Source organism: Nesoenas mayeri (assembly GCF_963082525.1).
Source record: "Nesoenas mayeri genome assembly, chromosome: 3".
NCBI classification, from domain to species: Eukaryota; Metazoa; Chordata; class Aves; order Columbiformes; family Columbidae; genus Nesoenas; species Nesoenas mayeri.
The window spans coordinates 104,886,312-104,905,629 of record NC_137544.1 but is presented as its reverse complement, the minus strand read 5'-3'; the positions used below and the strand labels follow the sequence as shown (position 1 = coordinate 104,905,629).

At 40.0% G+C, this 19,318-nt stretch overlaps 1 protein-coding gene across 1 annotated transcript in view; it reads left to right on the top strand.

Annotated features, from left to right (window-relative positions):
* The window catches only part of FSHR (follicle stimulating hormone receptor), a gene marked incomplete at both ends in the record, with an annotated part of 82,946 nt that overhangs the window by 42,296 nt on the left and 21,332 nt on the right, over positions 1–19,318 (top strand). Inside the window, 2 exons of the mRNA XM_080342281.1 lie at positions 14,224–14,298; positions 14,687–14,761. Of these exons, the coding sequence (XP_080198407.1) occupies positions 14,224–14,298; positions 14,687–14,761 (150 nt within the window). The remainder of the gene's footprint in view (positions 1–14,223; positions 14,299–14,686; positions 14,762–19,318) is intronic.

Below are 19,318 nucleotides of genomic sequence, written 5' to 3'. Positions count from 1 at the left end.
ATTTTAAAATAAGCTTGGTTTTGCCTGTGTTACTTGGTAGCAGACTTAAACGTGCTAGCAAGCGGCTTTTCATGAGCTTTCATCTGTTGCTACTGATGAGTACCAGAGCCTGTTTCGTATTGCCAGGATTCAGAGTACCTCTGAATAGCACATTATGTCTTCATCCTACTGTGCTGCCATGCACTGTGCTTTCAGGGTAATAGATAACAGGTTAATGGAACAGGCTGTAAAAATGAGGGGAAATTAGTGCCACCAATGGGCAATTGCTCAGGTCTCTGGAGGGAGGACTTCCTAATGGGATCTCAGCTAAGCGCTGCACAGGCTTAAATCCCAGGGAGCATCTCCCATGAACTGTCCAGTCTCACCTTATTTGAGGTTTCAGGGATCACTCCCACACAGCAAGATTGATTGTAGATGTAGCTACATTGATAAAAACTATAACATATTTATTCTTGATTGTGACGGTGTGTAGTCAACATCAGTCCCAGAAATGTGAGAGTAAGGTCTCTTTTTATATGCAGATCTAAGGATGCTTCTGTTCTCCACGTTTTGTGAATTTGTTAGTAGGCTGAAAGCTTTCTGCAATCTGGGTGAGTGGCAAAGCTCTCATTTGCCGTGGCCTCTTTTGTTCATAGAAGAGTGAGTAATTGCAGAACAGTTACCATCCTTTAGAGAAGATTGTCCAGGAGCCTGCTCCTCTTCTTCTTGCCATTATTGACTCTCAGGAGCCTTTTCAAATAAGCTATAGAGTTTACTCCAGCACTGACCTTGTCTGATCGTATTGATTGTTAGTAACTGTAGGCTAATTAGGAAGCAAGTTGCTATGGTAATTCTTGAGTCATACACATAAAGAGAAAACACTGCTAAAACCACTAGTGCATGGTGACTATTAGCATAGTTAAACAAATTAAAAAATATAATTCATTCAGATTTATTCTGGAATTCAAATGAAGATACAATATGTAGCAAAAAAGTTTTACCCTTGCTACCACATTTTCCTCTTTCATAGTCATTTTGTTCTTTTATTTCTCTGTTGGGTGAATTATGCATAATTTTAGGACTAAATGACAAAGTAGACTTTGGGTTGTTCTCCACATCCCCCACCATACGACCCACACAAAATATGTCACAACAAGCTTCATGTGGCAGAAGAATGACTGAGGAGGAGGGTTGAAACACCTCAAATTTCTAGGTCACTTGTTCATATCCTGTCCACACATGTGTGTTGAAAGGTTTATTTTCACACAGGTAGGTTGATGGCTTGCATATCATGAGACTGTGATCTCAGCCTGTGCCCTCAGGAGATGGTGATTCATTGCAAGCTAGAGCAACTACAGCTGGCTTTTGGCAGCAGCCTCTTTTGGCCAGACTTTAAAATGGCTCTGCAATGGAGCTGATGTCTAAGTGGGTGACGATGCTCCATTGTGGGGCACTATAGGAAGGCTGGATGGCTTTGGCTTTGCTGTGCCTCACAGAATTACAGAATGGTTTGGGTTGGAAGAAACCTCTTGAGATCATCTAGTACAACCCCACTGCTAAAGCAGGTTCACCTAGATCACACAGAAACACATCCAGGAGGGTTTTGAATGTCTCCAGAGAAGGAGACTCCACAACATCTCTGGGCAGCCTGTTCCAGTGTTCTGGAACCCTCAAAATAAAGAATTTTCTCCTCATATTCAGATGGAACCTCTTATGCTTCAGTCTGTACCTGTTGCCTCTCATCCTATCATTGAGCACCACTAAACAGAGGCTGGTCCCATCCTCTTGACACCTGCCCTTGAGACATTTGTAAGCATAAGATCCCCTCTCAGCCCTCTCTTCTCAGACTCAGCTCTCTCAGTCTTTCCTCATAAGAAAGATGCTCCAGACCCCTAATTATCCTCATAGCTATCCGCTGAACTCTCTCCAGTAATTCCTTGTCTTCATTAAACTGGGAAGCCCAGAACTGGACACAGTACTCCATATGTGGCCTCACCAGAGCAGAGTCCCTTGACCTGCTGGTCACATTTTTCCTGATGCACCCCAGGATACCATTGACCTTCTTGGTCACAAGGGCACATTGTTGACTCATGGCCAACCTGTTGTAAACCAGAACTCCCAAGTCCCTCTCTGCAGTGCTGCTTTCCAGCAGGTCTACCCCTAAATTGTACTGGTGCCTGAGGTTATTTCTAAGCTTGCCCTTGCTGAATTTCATCAGGTTCTCTACCCAATCCTCCAGCCTGTCCAGGTCTTACTGAATGGCAGCACAGCCTTCTGGTGTGTCAGCCCTTCCTCCCACTTTGGTAACTTTGGTAGCAAACTTGCTGAAGGTGCACTTAGTCTCTTCATTCGGGTCATTGATGAACAGGCTGAACAAGACTGGACCCAGTACTGACCCCAGGTGAACCCCACTAACTAGAGGCCTCCAACTAGACTCTGCACTATTGATCACAACCCTCTGAGCTCTGCCATCCAGCCAGTTCATGATCCATCTCACTCTGCACTCATCCAACCCACATTTTCCAAGCTTACTTATGAAGACGTTGCAAGAGATGGTATCAAAAGCCTTACTGGGTAGGCAACAGTCATTGGTCTTGCCTCATCTACCCAGCCAATCATACCATCATAGAAGGCTATCAGATTCGTAAAACATTATTTTCCCTTGGTGAACCCATGCTGTCTACTGCTGATAACCTTCTTTTCCTCCACATGCTTGGAGTTGACATCCAAAATGAGCTGTTCCATCACCTTTCCAGGGTTGGAGGTGAAGCTGACTGGCCTGTAGTTTCCTTGATTGTATTTCTTGCCTTTTTTGAAGACTGAGGTGATGTTGTCTTTCTTCTAGTCCTCAGGCACCTCTCCTGTTCTCCACAACCTTTCAAAGATGATGCAGAGCAGATTAGCAAAAACATCTGCCAGCTCTCTCAGCACTCATGGGTGCATCCCATCAAGGCCCATGGATTTGCAGATGTCCAGTTTCCCTAAATAATCTCTAATCTGATCCTCCTCAACCAAGGAGAAGTCTTCCTTTTGGCAGACTTTCTCTCTTACCTCCAGGGTCTGAGATACCTGAGGGCCAGTCTTAGTGGTAAAGATGGAAGTGAAGAAGGCATTCAGTAACTCTGCCTCCTCTGTATCATCTGTCACCAGGGCACCCACTTCATTGAGCAGTGGACCTACATTTTCCCTAACCTTCCTTTTCCTGCTGATGTATTTGAAGAAGCCATTCTTGTTGTTCTTGACATCCCTGGACAGATTTAATTCCAAGTGACACTTACCCTTCCTCACCACATTCCTGTATATTTTAACAGTCTCCTTATATTCCTCCCAGGTGGTCTTCCCTTTTTCCACACTAAATAAAAATTGTTCTTCCACCTGAGTTTCAGCAGGAGCTCTTTATTCATCCATGCTGGCCTGCTACTTCCTTTACTTGACTTCTTGCTCATAGGGATGCATCAGTCTTGAGCTTGGAGGAAGTGATGTTCGAATATTAGCCAGCTCTCTTGGACCCTCCTATGTTCTAGAGCCCTATCTCATGGGATTCTTCCAAGTAGGACACCGAAGAGGCCAAAGTTCACCCTGCTGAAGTCCATGGCTGCAATCCTACTTACTGTCCTCCTTCTTCCACCAGGATTCTGAACTCCACCGTCTCATGGTTGCTCCAGCTGAGGCTGCCCCCAGCCTCATCTGTGGATAAATGGAAGATCTTGCCAGTCACTTCTAATAGAGTTTTTTCACCTTATTTTTAACTAAATGTGACCCTCCTTAGGGGCATTGAACGGCACTCTTCCCTGTTTAATAGGGTTCTTCCTTCTCCTCCTTTGGCACCCTACTAACTAGTCATGTCACGCAAAAATCTCAGCTCTCCTAATGATTCTCTATCTACACGTCTTTAAGGAGGAGGAGGATATAAGAGTATGCATCTTGTTGCTGGCTTTCTGCACGGTTGAATGATGAGGCAAAATGTATCTAGGAGAGTCACAGGACTAGATGAGAGATAGGAGTGTGTTGAATTCAGGTCATATCTGTGTGAACGTGAGTTTCTCTGCTCCTCTCAGTCTTCACTGGAAGAATGTCCTTAAATTGCACTTAGCAGCACACAAAGAAAAAAGGGAGCAGAAATGCAGCCACTGTGTAGCATGAATCTCTTTTAACAGGTCTCATAAATAAATGGAGTATGCTCCCTATGCCTTCTTGGGACTTGCATGCTTACAGAGTTGTGTTAGTTTAACTGAAAAAAAAGATATAAAATTGATTAGAAATTACAAAGTACCATTTAAAGGAAAAAAGAAGAAAAAAAAAAAAGTGCTTAAATGGATTAGGATTAACTAAATCAGAATAAAGTTACTCCAGCAATAAAACCATAGCATCTGGTCTGGGGCTTTGTGTTACTCCTGTAGAGACAAGTCCTGAGCCTGCTATTTTGCAGCACTCACTTAATGCTACTAGTAATTCATCCCCCAGGGGAAACACAAATTAAAAGCACTACTACCTAGCTGCTGCCTAATCTGTCCTCACCAAAGGCTCCCATGGGGCACAAGGGATTCACCTGGGGAATTTCTTAACCACAGCTGTCCTGCAGAGCCTGCAGAGATCATACCAAGAGTATACTGAAACCTTGTTACTTTTGTGTAGAAAAATGAGGTGTGTGCTAGCACTGCTGGTTGCTTTCTCTATGGTGTACCTTTCTGTATGTAAGAAAAACACACTCCTGTCCAGTACTCCAGGCCAAAACCTTAGGGGTTTCAGGAAGTTCAAGACAGAACATCTTTCAGAGGGAGCTCTGATATTGTTCCACACTATGCGTTATATTTGTGTCTTCGTTTTCCCATTAAAATAATCCAAAACCACATGTTTTGTTTTCAGTCTGACAGAAGAAAGAGTATAGCAGGTCTTTTAATTTTAAATTCAGTATTTAACATATACACAAAACTGTAAATCTGAAACCTAAATTGCTCTTGTGGGACTGCCTTCAAGTTTGTGTACTTCTGTGTCCTTTTGCATATTGAGCTGTGTGCTTTCTAGTGACAATACTTATTTAAAATTACAAGATAATATACACTCCTCTAAAATGTAGAATGTTAATGGAATTGAAGATCTAATATATGAAATAAAACCAATGGATTTCCATGCTTTCTGCTGCAAAGTCTGAGATCTCTTTCAGTCTCAAATAAAGTAATGGTAGTAGTGAGAAATGATGGATTTAATTTTATTTCTAAAAAATTTTTAGGTGTATTTCATCAACATGACTTTTCCAAATGATGATTTTTGTGGTTTGGGATCTCTTCAGCATTTTTTACCTCCCGCCCCTTATCAGTAGTATTTTTCCAAGTGTTTTACTGGAAACAAAAAAGGTTTTGCTAGCCTTGTGTGCTGTAAAAACACTGTCTGTTCCATTTTATTTACATCAATAGAGGAGGCCAGACAGAAGAATATCGTAAGTATATGCAATGCAGTAGAGCAAAGGAATAGACAGAGTAACTTCTAAATAAAACATCATGTTTTTTTATTCAAACCACGTTTCTTGTTCAGCCTCCTTCTTCAAGTGGTGTGGCTGGGGATGAAGATTCCTCTTTTCCCTTGATGAAGAACTACTTCAGATAATGTTTTTTGCACCTTGTCTAGCTCCAGCTTCTTCCTATGTCCCCAGTTAGATATGACCCAGGATAGCATGGAGGAAACAGGCTCCCAGGGAGATCAAAGTGCTCTTATGTGGGAAAAACAGGTTGTTCCCATGTGGCCAGGAATTGCCTTCGGGTTCTCAAGGGTTTTGCCTCATTCCTACGGAGACTCCTCTGGGGGAATCAGTACTGAAGCCTCTCCATCAAAGGGCTGGCTCCAGCCTGAGGCCTTTCATATAAAAGCACTGTAACAGTAGATGATAGTGGGAAACCTGGGTTTGTGTAGTGTTTCTACAAGCCTGTGTTACACAGCACAGTTCTGGCAGAAGCCCTTCTTGGAGTACTTGAGCAATTTCCTTGTAAATGGAGTTGATGTGCAGAAAGGCTGCTGTTCATTGATGTTAGTGACTAAGCACCATCATGTGGCCATGGGCCTATTGTTTTCATTGCTTTTATTACAATACTGTGTGCATGCACACACAAGCATAGAAACATATTAATGAATTAGATTTTGGCCTAAGTATTAGGACATGTTCCATTCACCCCATTAAGACTTTCTTATCTGTGTACAGTCTTGCAGAATTTGCAGATCAAGAGGGTTATTTTTCTCAGGGAAACTCAGGTAGAAGCATGTGATTTTCCAGGGTTTCATAGTGGAGATCTGTTCAATTATTTGTCAAATGAGATTCTACATATATTGAATCAAACTCCTCATTGTTGCCATTAGCCCCTTGGCAAAAGGATTAGGGATTGTATGTCATTCCCATGTTTCTGTAGTATGTCATCTATGCATCCTCCAACATAGAACCTGCAGATTTGGGCTTAGTGGTAAGTTTTTCTGTTTATAATAGCATAGCATTGCAATCATATAAATAACTCTTGTTGCACGCTTGTTTTGTAAGGGTCTTGGCTCAATATCTTCTTGCTAGTGCTTGTGTTTTCTCTAGCAGTCTGCTACAAGGCAGAGGTTTGGTTTCAACTTCAGAAACATAAAAGAAGATTCCTTTCCCAGGTAGGTTATATCTGAGGACCTCAGTCACGAAATATTTATGCAATGGGGTCTTGGCTGAGAAAAGAGTCAAAGCTCAAGTATCAGAATTTGTAGGGTCAAGGCCTCAATTATACACAAACCACAAGAATAGTAAGTAGTTGTTATGGAAGGGAAGAATGAATGCAAACAGAAAAGAAGACAGAAAGAAATATTTGTGCTGGAAAAAGATATTTCACACAAAGAAGGTAACGTTAAATAACAGAAGCTTAAATCCCTTCAGGAGGACATTTGAAAGATGTATTGGATGGTGTTAGCTGGAAGATGGTGTCTTTATTAGTAATTGTGTTTAACATTAGGCAATGTTAATTTTTTTCTCATGATGGGTCAAATCATGGGGATTTATTTTCACTGAAGTGCGTGTAACATACTGCAAGATTTGCTCTGGTGAATTCTCAGAGTCCTCTAATAAACCTGGGAACATTTTTAATGCAAGAACTGAGGAGTGAGAGGGGTTTTCTCACAATTTTCCTTCTTACCTAAATAGTTTAATCATGCATATCTGAGGCACTTGTTATTCTGGATCTTCCTGTTTTTGTAACACATTTGGGTTAGTAATGAACTGTCCGCCAGAGGCAACTCTTGCCCATGTGGGCTTTCTTAAAGTATTCCATAACTGTCTGTTGAAGTGTCTGGAAGCATCTGCTTCAAGATGGACTTTTTGCAAAGTCTGTCACTAGACTTTGGGTCCTGGAAGACATACATTCTCCCACTCCAAGACAGTTTGCCTATTCATTTTCCCCAGAAATTTGTTTGAATCACATTTTGCCCCACGAAGAATATCCAGGTCAGGCAGGATTCAGTCTCCTCTGAACTGAGGGTTCCCATTTACTCCGGCAGTCTGAGCGATTATCCCAAATGTAATCTCATCTCCCTAGTTCATATGAATAAAACTATTAATCGTTAGCTGGCTATCAAAGCCAAGAGAGAACTAATAAAAGATAAGTGGAAATAAATGCTTCTAGCCCATTTCCATGTAAGGAGTTACAAGGTGGGCATGAAGCTTATGTCAGCATCTTTGAACCGGCAGGTCCCCCACTTGGCTGAACAACCATCTTTGTCTGCCAGCATGATCTCAAGATCTTCTGGAACCCCTCATGTCTGAGAAAGAAATGACATTGCTAGGCTGTGTGTCTTTATTTTAGAGACATTTTTCTGCCTTCCCTAGAAGCTTTCATAGTCAAAGGTAAAACGTCACGATGCCTGAATGCAGGGGGCAGAGGGTATATCTGCCCCAGTGACTGGAAGGCACTGAATTAAAAACCCATCTCTCTGGGTTGCCTACATGAAGCCAGCATTTCTGCAGAAAGCTGCCATTTCCTCCAAACATTCAGTCCTTGCTTGTTTGACTCTACAAAGCTTCCCACATTTTCAACTTTTCTGGCAATAAACTAAAACTAGTATGATACATCCCTTAGTGCCAGAGTATGAGAAGATATCTATCCCCCCAAACTGTACTTATTATAAAATCAATTCTTATAATGATGTAGCTTCTGCTATCAGACCCAATTCTTATAATATTCCAATTCTGCAAATGAATAGCACACTTTTTCTGATTAGAGAGACCAGTTTAAAACTGTTAGATGGACAATTAATTTGATGCAACCAAACTCTCAACAGACTTTCATCTGGATTTCTGGCATCCTGCTAAAGCACCAATAGAAGTAAAATCTCCTTTGCTTCTGTCTGCTCTGTGAAAAATTACATTTTATTTTTCCCATGCTTGCACTGATTTATTTGAGAATACGGTGTCATGCCCTGTGGAGAAGGCAGGAAAACACAGTATTGGTGCCTCCTGATAATCTCCTTCAAAGACTTACATATACATTATTTTTCTCTAAGTGTGAAATCATCGTTAATACTCAATTGGTTAAATGACTATCCCACTTATTTAGTCAGGTCAGTACAACGTGTGTATATATCTTCAGCAAAGTAAAGAGATGATGAGAAGAGGCAGTGTTTGAATTCATCTTTGAAATGTCAATAACTGCTAAGATATATTAGCCTGTAACTCCCTGGTGTTCAATAAATCATGGCAGGGAGACATGTTTTTCATGTTCACAAGGGAAGTGGCAGGAGAAAGTGTCAAATATCTATCTTTAAAAAGGTCAGAAGTCTCTAATACTTTTAAGAAAAATAGCTTTTCTTTTGTAACCTGCTTAAATCAATGTAGTAGCATTTGGCTGTCACTCTAGAGGGAAGTTTTCAAAATGTGATTTCAAACTGGCTTGTTTCTGATCAGATTGAAAGAAATAAGAGCTCCTCCATCTACAACGTGGAGACCGAGGTAGCCAGGTGTTAAATTTTTCGGTTCACAGACACATCACAGGCTGTTCCCAGGGATGTTCACCCAATGAATGTTGGGCAGGATTACCTGTGTGACACCACACCACTGCTAATTCCTTCTTAAGCTTGACCTAAATTGTGGCATCCGTCAAACTATCAAGTAAAACTGACCGGGCAAATTTTTCTAAAGAGCATTTATATTTAAAGAAAGCGGCAGGAAGATAAAAATTTTTGCTCTTTTTTTTTTTTTTTTTTCCCTCTTACTTTTTCCCTTAAATCAATGCAAAGCAATGGAAATGATTTGTTGCACTGCAGAGAGCCCAGCAAGGCCAGCTGCTCTGGGAATCAGTACCTGACACCTCCAGTATCACTGCTAATTGTAGGTACCTATAGAGCGAAAATCGTTCACAGGAATCCACAGAATACTTATGCCACAAAAAAAATGTCCCAAAGGCTCATCATAAAAGGCCAAAAAGCCCAATTATGATGTATCAAGTGTATAGCTTACGTACGTACCTACTCTGGAAGGGAATCTAAGGAAAGATGCAGGAGTTTGCAAGGAGGGTTCACATCCAGTGCTACAGAGGAGGGCAATGAAATTCCCCCTTTACACCAGGTGCTATGTCTGTGGGCAAGGTGCATGCACCAAAAAGGTGCCTGAGAAACCTCAACAAACCAGACAGCCCCCTCTGCTAGTCTGCCATAGGGAGACAAAATCCAGAAAACCATAAATCCCACATTTGCTGTAGTTGTCATAGAGCCAAGCTCACCAGTTGGGCACCAGTTACTCTGTGCCAGTCCTGCTGCTAGTATTACAATTAGTAATCTGCCTCTAAGGTGGTCTTCTGCAATGAGAATACTTTGCTTTTCTTCGACACAAGTTGCCACTTACTCATCTATATTAAACTTCTGTATCCGTATATATTCGCACATACATACACACATATTTGTTTTAAATAGATACATTTTTGTAGCAATCCCTAACATTCTGTGATTCTGTGACCCTGTCCCTGTCTGTGTTCCCTGCTCTGATCCTGAAAGGAAATCTTATCATAAAAGACATATAAATGTCCAGTTTTTTATTCTTTCATTATTTTGAAATGTGAGACCACTTGGCTGCAAGACCATTAGTTTGTGAGTTTAATATAGTCTTGCTTTTGCTATAAGACTTTGATTAGTCTAAGAGACTTTTTCTTTAGCGGACTTCAAAGAAACTGCCATGAACTATAAATTCCTTGCTAATAGAATTGTTTAAAAGGCCATTTCAATGTATATTGATTTTTATGGGTCGAGCTTTGAGTGCAGCTGGTTTGAAGAGGAATACTTCCTACACTTCAAGCTGAGCTCTGTCACAGATGTCATGAAGATGTACTCCCAGCCCTGCCTAAGGGCAGCTTTGCAGGCTGAGCTGAGCTGAGACTGTACTGCCACTAGGCAGCACCTTCCTTCTCTTTGTTTTCTGTCTCTCACTGCTGTCACTGGCTCTGCCTCTTGCACACGGAAATGCTGCACTGTAGTGAGATGCTTGTGATTAAGTAATAACAATTAGTTTGTTACGTTAGTGGCTAATTAGAGGAATTTCCTTAGTGGTGTAATGTTGTCACACCTTGAAGTCTCACATTCTTTTTGAAGAAAAATAAAACCAATCATCCTTTATGCATATATAAAACATTCTTACTGAATAGATTTTCCTCTTTTAGGTTGCGTTTGAGTAAACAATTAACGCTTTTGAGGATCACTGTTCACTTCAATAGAGCTGTGCAGGGAGTGGAAACTAAGTTTAGCAGATGCCCAAGCACTTTGCAATCACTGGGTGGTTTGGGGCTTTGGAGGTTTGCTTTTCTTTAAGAAATTGTCCTTGATTGTTTTGCATATCATCTATTCAAAGGCTTACATGCATCAGAAATGATGCCTAAATTGTGATCTGTATTTGCTGTGAAAGCTAGCAGTAAAGCTAATAGTATCATTCATTGCAAACAAACAATGTAATAACAGTCCCATCTTGTCTCGTGATGACATATAATAAGACACACATTATGAGCAATCATCTGTCTGTGTGTATTTATACTGTAAGACAAATCACTTGCACAAATACTAGCCAGCAATCTCCTTTTTTCTGTTTGTACCTGCTGCTGCATATATTATTTGTTGTCCTCTACAGAGGATCTGAGTCTGACGAGTTGGTTGTTTGATGTGAGCAGCAGTGGTTGGTACTTTTAATACCAGAGACAGCTGTATCCAAGCTTATGTTCTTTTGGTTTCCCATGAGCAGGGTGTGCATTTTTTTGCCAGGTATGAATAAATTGTTTGTGCAAACTGTGCAACCAAAATGCCGACTAGTGCTTACCCACTGTTCACAGTCTGTGACTGATCTGAACTGAACTATTTTTTTTTTAATTTATCCTTCTTACCTGAATGACAGCTTGTAACAGGTATGTGTACACCCCAAAGGACAAGAATAGCGACGGCCTTCTGTCAGAAAACAACACTTTAGTGCTGTAAACTGGGATTCATTTGTGAAGAACAGTGATAAGTAAGGTCATCACTAACAGGATTTCCTGGAGAGTGTGGCAGAGGATGCACAATTCATTGCTGGGGAGAGAGGGTCTTGTCCTTTTCCCTCATCCCCTGCTGTCCCCTGAACACAGAAGAAAAAGCACAAAACCAGCAGGATTCCTGCCTTCTGCCATTGATGAGTTTCTCTTTTGTTCCCTTCACTTGTCTATAACCACAATGGCTGTAGCAGTTGTTTGCCTGAGCTGGAAGACTGCAAAAATCATTTGAAATAGACAAAAAAAAAAATAATTCTGTAGCTTTTGTACCTGTGAATAGGAATATTAGAATGAAAGCCAAGCATTTCCCCAAATTGCAGAAACACTCCCCTCCTACAAGTGTCATTTAATTCTTTTAAAAATCATTTAGAGATTCATATCTTCCCACCTCTCTTTCGTTCCTTTCTTAAATATGTGTTCTTCAAGCCTTCCCAAGTGCCGTAGCCAGCTCGTGCCCTACTTTAATCGAATCAGTATCTTCCATTTTCCAAACCAAAACAAAGCCCATAACCCACCCCAATCTTAGGAAGCCAAAACACTTTACTGATGCAGAAACACTCAGTTTTAATCATTCCATTGAAAGAGAAGTATCAACTAAGTTGAGTCAAAGTTAGATAGCAGATTGGATCATAAAAAATGATTACCCTATTTGTCAGGTGAGGTCACTACTGTATTATGGTTTCTTAATAAACTTTTTTTTACCCATATAAGGCCAACAAATCTGCAACACTTTCCTCTAAGCTGTTCAGTGGCATGAAATCTCTTCTAGCTAAATGGATTTGTTGATATTAGAAGTTTTGCTCTTCCTGTGATTTTTTTTCCTAGACAGCTGCTTTTTAAATTGTGGGGAATGGCAAATATACTGCTGACCATCCAAAGAGAGCACAAGCAAAACTAATCTGAATTTTAAAAGTCTGAGATGCCTCCCATCTTCTAGACTGTAGTTAAGCAAATGAATTGTACTGTCCTATAAGTACAGTGTAGGGAGTTGTTGCTTCTACTGTGTATCTGATAATGGATTATTTTTAACAGGAAGACCATAAAAAGTCTTTGAAACATCCTTTGCAATGACCATGTACCTTGCATGGCATGAAGGAATCCCAGTCTCAGTCAAAGTATTTTGTTGCTGGGGAAACCTAAATAATGAAGAGAAACATGTCCACTTGTGAGCTGGTGCTTCAGCACTGCTAAACACACCCAGATCTCATTGCACCCTACCTACTTATTGTCAAATGTCAGGTACTTTTATTTTCTTTTTTTCCAGTGAGTGTAGAGCTCTCAGACCAAAGGAGAGCTGAGTTTCTTCTGTAAAAAACTTTGAGGAAACAGGAGGGAGAGCTTCTTATTAAAATTAAAAAATATCAAACCACTGAGGCATTTTTTAAAGCGGAAAAGGTCAGATGAGTAACTTAACTTCTTTTGCAAGGCTTTTGTGTATCTTAAATTGACAGGTAATTTGTCAGGTATGATTCAGTTGTGAGAAGGAAGTAGAAGACATTTTATATTGCTTGTAATAATTTTTGTGGTTATTTTTTAGCTCTGTACCTATCATTACAATCTATTATTTTACCTCAGGCCTGTTAGAATCTATTTGCAATCAATATAATTTCAAAAGAACAAGATATCCAGCAACAAGTGCTGGCCAGTTTGTAATCTGACTATTTATCCAAGGTTTCATTTCAAAGATGTGCAGAATTACTTTGCCAATAAAATCCAATAGACCATTACATTATCACTGAGTTATATCTATATTATAAATTTTATTTCCTACAGCTGACCTCAGCCTGGGAAATAGAATTTTTGCACAATTTCTAATTCTTCTGGCACAGCTGTCTTTACCTCAACTTTCCTGGACACTGCCAGCATAAGGGATATAATCAGGGCAGGTTGCACTGCAGTAATTACCCTCTGATTCACCAAGAGAACTCCTGAGTTCTGCATTACACAAGAGCCTGAGCCATCTCTTTGCCATCTCGCAGATTAAGGGAGGAAAAAAATATATATTCTGGACCAGCAGGAGATGCATTCTGTTGATAAGAGAAAAATGGTCATTTTTATTCTGCAGTTCTATGGCTGGAAGTGGACATTAATTGTATACAAAAGAGATTAAATAAGGTTTTCTCCAAGGTAGACTTTTTAATACCTGTGGTCTCCAGCTCCTGCTAATAAGGATGTGTCTGCTGGTGACTAAATTTTAATTTCTGTAATTTATGTCAGGTCAAGACAACATCATGTCCTACTGCTGAAGTTGTGTCATGTTTCTTGGTAATTTTTTAGCTCTCTTCTCTATTTCAGTCACTTTTCACGTCCTCTTTTCTTCACTGAATTAAAAGCTTTAATTTAACTTTGTCAGTAATTAGTGATGTCAGAGATCCAATAGCCAATGATGGACGGGTGCTGCCTTCTAATACACAGGGAATGGTGACAGCAGGAGGTGCAGGACTGAACCTCTGTTCTCTTCCCTGACATCCACCTTGTTTTTAAAACTCATCAGTAATCTAGGAAGAAGACCCTTGTGAATTTTTCACTTGTCCATTCTGTGCTTCACCATGTCTTGAAATATCTTGACTTGGTGATGAGGCACTGGAATAGGTTTCCCAGAGACGTTGTCCATGCTCCATCCCTGGAAGTGTTGAAGGCCAGGTCAATGGCAGGTGGGGTTCGAACTAGGTGATCTTTAAGTTCCCTTCCAAGCCAAACCATTCTATGATTCTATCACTTTCAAACTATTTTTCAGAGAGATCTCACAGAATGATGCCTTGGAGGTCATAGAAGCAAATGTGTTTTCCAGCCTTCCCAAACTACATGAAATGTAAGTAACGAGCAATCTAAATTCAAAGAAGACAATTATAAAGGTTCATTATAGGCTAGTATCAAAGGTTTTACTGTTTGGTTCAGGTAAGCTCTGAAGAATTCATGGTGATAAAGAAACATTTGAAATCTTCCTTTGTCTTTTTCTTCTTCTTACCTAACTGTCTCTTTCTTTCCCTGCTCAGCCTGAAATTTATCTTCAAACCATTGCTGATATCAAAAGGTGGTGGTGTCTGCTGGTCAGTGGTAGACTGCTATTTGAAATAATGCAGATCTGCTGTCAAGAAGAAAATATCAGCATATAGTACCACTGCATCATGGGGCAACCACAGATACATTAAGATCAATATATTGATATACTTTGCTGATGTTTCATTTTTTCTTTGCAGAAGAATTGAGAAGGCCAACAACCTTGTGTACATTGATCAAGATGCCTTCCAACACCTTCCGAGCCTCAGATATTTGTGAGATCTTTTGTTCTTTGCAAGTACTACAGTAATTTTAAATGATGCAGGCATATTTCTGTTCAACCTGTACTGACCACTTCTGGTCATAAAGCAGGATAATGCCCTCGCTCCCCCTGCTAGTTGTACATTGTGAATCCATATTTTCATCCCCAGAACAATGCACAGACCTCAGGAAAGCTGAAGATAATACCCTACATGGAGTATTCACACACGCATAAGATCCTTGAGCCTTTCTAAGCAAAAGGTTGACACTGAGTGTTGAGAAAAGGAGCTGGGCCTTTTTTTTCTGACTTTAAAAACAACTTTAGGTTGAAATTCCTCCTCAAAGCTTTGGGACAAGATCTCTCTTTGCTGTGGCTCTGCTTCCTGTTATACTTCATACACATTATATTAAGCACCCAAAAACTCTTTTCTTTAGCAATGGCAGTGCTATAGCAATGATTTTCATTAACACTTGTTGTGAGATGATTAAAAGCTTAGAATACCAACATTTGGGTGTATAGTATGATTCTATTTCATTAGCCAGCCTCATCAAAAATGCTACTTGCACAACTGTGGTTGCCACATCTGCTCCCATGGTGTTGCTGTCACAATTCAGTGATAATTGAATCCATCCTTGAAATAAACTGTTACCCGAAAATATTTTCACATCTTTTAGTGCCTGCCTGATCTTAACATGACTAATAATCTCCCCTCTTCATAATACATCAATGAAGTCCAATGAACTCTGTTGAACAGTAATCGTTCTTAATGGCCATAGCTTAAATAAGCTCCTACAGTGTTCTTTGCTGAACAATGACATATACACCCAGCAGCATATTAGCTTAACTTTTGTGTGTCCGTTCACCTGAGCACATATACCTAACCTTGTTTTCCTTACTTAGACAAGAAGCCTTACTCATCCAAGAACCATGATCATAATTTCTACATTTGAGTACGTAAGAGTAAGTGCTTAATTGTCTGGTTAGATATTTCTTAAAGATGGGGTGAAATCAGGTCAGTGGTCTAATAAGCATAGCTCCCAGTAAGCTAATGAGCATTTAAGGTCTCTGAAAATCACTAGCATCTGGCAGGTTCTGAGCTCAAAAATGCCAAGAAGTGTCAGTTTTAATTTGAACTTTAAGATTTGAGATTTAAGGTTTGGAATTTAAGAGATAAGTTGTATTTAGCACTACACAAACCATTGTAATTTAAACCCTCATTGAACTGGAATAAGTGGCCAGAGTTGCAGTAGGATTATCGTTCTTTCCAGTATTTTTACTAGTGTCTACTTTATCAAATTCACCAGGCACCTTGATTAATTTTTTATGTCCATAACTGAAACACAGACTTTTCTCTTGGCAGAAGGGAAATAAAGTTTTAAATTTGCACTGTCATGAGAAAGATACCATATGCCTTTTTCCTTTGGTTTCAAGCCTGAGTCATTCAGTGGCGACTGCTGTCTTTGAGTAATTCTGGCTACCTATGAACAAAAACACAGCATTTGTTTGTTCCATGTAAAATCCCCGGAACAAGCTGTTATGGGTAGTACAGTTGTCAGGTGTACAGATGGTTAGAAAGAATGAGGGCACATTTATCTCATACAAAATTGAAGAACAGCAAGAAGAATTGTGAACACATGATAAGCAAACTAATTTCAGTGATTTTTTTAAACGTGGGACACACAAACTATAGGTTGCAAGGAAAGGGTAAATCCCTACTTTAAATATCTGAAATAGTGGAGGTTTTTCTCATTACTTTAGTGGATGCTCCCTCTTTTGAACATTTGCTATTACATGCTCCCATACATGTTGGCTCACATATTCAGACATGCTACCTGCATAAAAATTCAGCTGCAGCAGCTCTACATATAGAAGCAACAAAATAGAAATATGGAGGATTGCTTGTCAAACTAACCATTCCCCTCTCCTCTTTAGCTATTTCTACTCACTGATTGAAATCAGAGGAAAATATATATTGAGTACTTTTTAAGGTATTCTATCTTGTGGGCACACAGGACAGGAGGAGACTCCCCAGACTACTGTATCCAGTTTCTTACTGGCTCGACTCAATGAATCCCAGTAATTAAGTGCTTTATTGAAATTTTTCATGCTCTCCATTGTTTTCTGCTTTCTTTCTTTTTTCCAGGGGAGGCTTTTCCAGAAACTCAATAATTTGGTGGCTAGGAAATTTTCTCAAATTTTATTTGTGGACACTTCTGTCAGATTCATTCTTGTGCTAAAGCTTTTCTCTAATTTAAACTGATAAAGTTCATCTTTGGTGTTTACTCCACTAATGGATTTATGCTGCATGCTTTCTGTGCTGTTGTTTTTTGAAAAACAAAATGAAACCAACCAACCAACAAACAAAAACTTGCTTGACTGTAAGTAGTACATCAGGTGCAAGCTTCATGACTTTGAGCATCTGAGCAGATGAATGTGTCTTTCATGCTAAGGACAAGATTTGAGGTAGTATAGCTCGGGGTATAAATCAGTGCAACACCTTTGGCTTCAGTTGAGCTACATTGATTCACACCATGGGGGTCAGGAGCCAGAGCTCCCTGTAGGACCCTTCCAAGTAGCACTCAGCCAGGTGTGATGCCAAATGACATTGTGCTCAGGTCACTCAGTTGTACCTTCATGCTCCCTCTTGGCACATTTTTGTAGGAAAGATTGCCACTTTCTCCATCCCCTTGTTCCACTCACTGGTGCTTCCCCTTTTAGAAATCCCCCTTTAAAAGGCAGAGAGTTATGCTGTTTGAAAGAATATGACTTAATCTAATGAGAAAGCAGAAACTTTGATGGAAGGCTGCAAAATGGGAGCTGGTAAAAATAACCCAGTCCTGATATTCACCTTCATGTGAAATATGAGGAAGGGTCAGTTAGTGAAAACATAAGGCAAGATACCGAGGGAAGTTAACAGATTGATGGGGTTTGTGTTTGTTTTTTGGTTGTTGTGTTTTGGGGGTTTTTTTTTGTTTGTTTTTTTACACAATATAGAAGTAAAATATTGTAAACATGTGGGACTAGGGTTTAAAATAATTTAGAAAAGAGGTTAAGTGTTTCTGTAAATAGAAATGCTATTAACAACTATTTGAGAAATGATAAAAATTTTAAGACCGTGAAGGGAAACTAACAAACCTCTGTACATCACAGACTAATTCTCCCATTACCTGCTGGAAGTTAGAAAGGAATAGCAAGTGATTTCATAAATAGCTTTTAACACAAAAGATTAGGAGATTCTGTCCAACCATACACAGAGTCGCGTGTGAGTGGAAAAGCAAACCTGATGCTGGTCCCACTGGGATATATTGCTGTCGCCCATGTGGTGTACCTTCTCCCCAGCTGGGATCCATGCCAGCTTCCCAAATAGTCCACATCAAGGCAGCAGAGCTGGAGATGGAGGCCTGTACTCAGAGAGGTCCTTAGCCCAATCTTCTGCTGCAGACGCTGCCATAGACCTCTGTAGCTCTTCCGAGTCTGAACTACCAGGCTGAACAGCTGGCACAGGCACACCAATATCTCCGTGTAAAGAGGCATCGTAAGACCCAGCTGCAACCAGCATGCCAAAGCAAGGGGACTCAAGAACCTGCCCATTATAGGGCTCATTTAGTTCTGAAGTTTCAAGGTGTAGTAGAAGTCTGCCAGCACATAAGATGCACCGTTTGCTTCCTCACAACAGTGTCATGGCTGTGACAGAACTGCTGGAGTTCAGAAAGTCTCACAGCAAAATATATATTTACTGGCAGTTAAAAAAAAAAAAAAAAAAAGAGAGAGAGAGAGAAAACTGAATTGATGTTAATGCCTGAGATTGAGCCCAGACACCACAGCCCATCAGTTTAATGACCTTTGCAACATGTTGCTTGCAAGGATTTCTCTGTGCTGCTTCAAAAATAGTTGCATAGCTACTAGGTCTCATTTATAGGCAAGCAAGAAGCTCTGGCTAGCCTTGTCAGTCCTCTCATCAACTTCAAAGGCTCATTACAGACACTAGCTGCCGAACATTAATAGGCTTTTATCTCTGCCAGCTTGAGTACAGATTCCACACTTAGCCTACTCCCTTTGTCTCCTGCATCATCATTACTAGTATGGCAAAAACACTGAGAGAAAAATGCTAAAAAATGCAATGCTGAAATGCTCTAAATCTTCTAGAAAAATACAACCTTAAATTTCTTACCAGTCTTTTAGAAGCAGTGAAAAAAATTGTTAATTGGTCTTCCTGGATATATGCCAAAGACACCGACTGCTTCAAAATGGTAACTTATTGACCTTTTCATGGGTACAAGATTATTTATCTGGTTCTCATTAAGAAGAGCTGTGGCATTGTCTGTTTAATAATGTCATAATGGCTTTTCAAACCTATTTTCTTTCCAGAATTAGTTCTCATGTGTAATCTGTGTCCTTTGGTTCTTTTTAACAGTGGATGTGTCGACATCTTGCATTAAGCAATCTCACCTTAAAATAGAAAGATTTAAATTTAGCACTCTTTTCAGATCAATTTTGAGGGCATACAGTTGGATTGTTGGAGGGGAAGGGAAATTTAGGTCACAAAAGCATGTAGTTTACCTGCAAAATA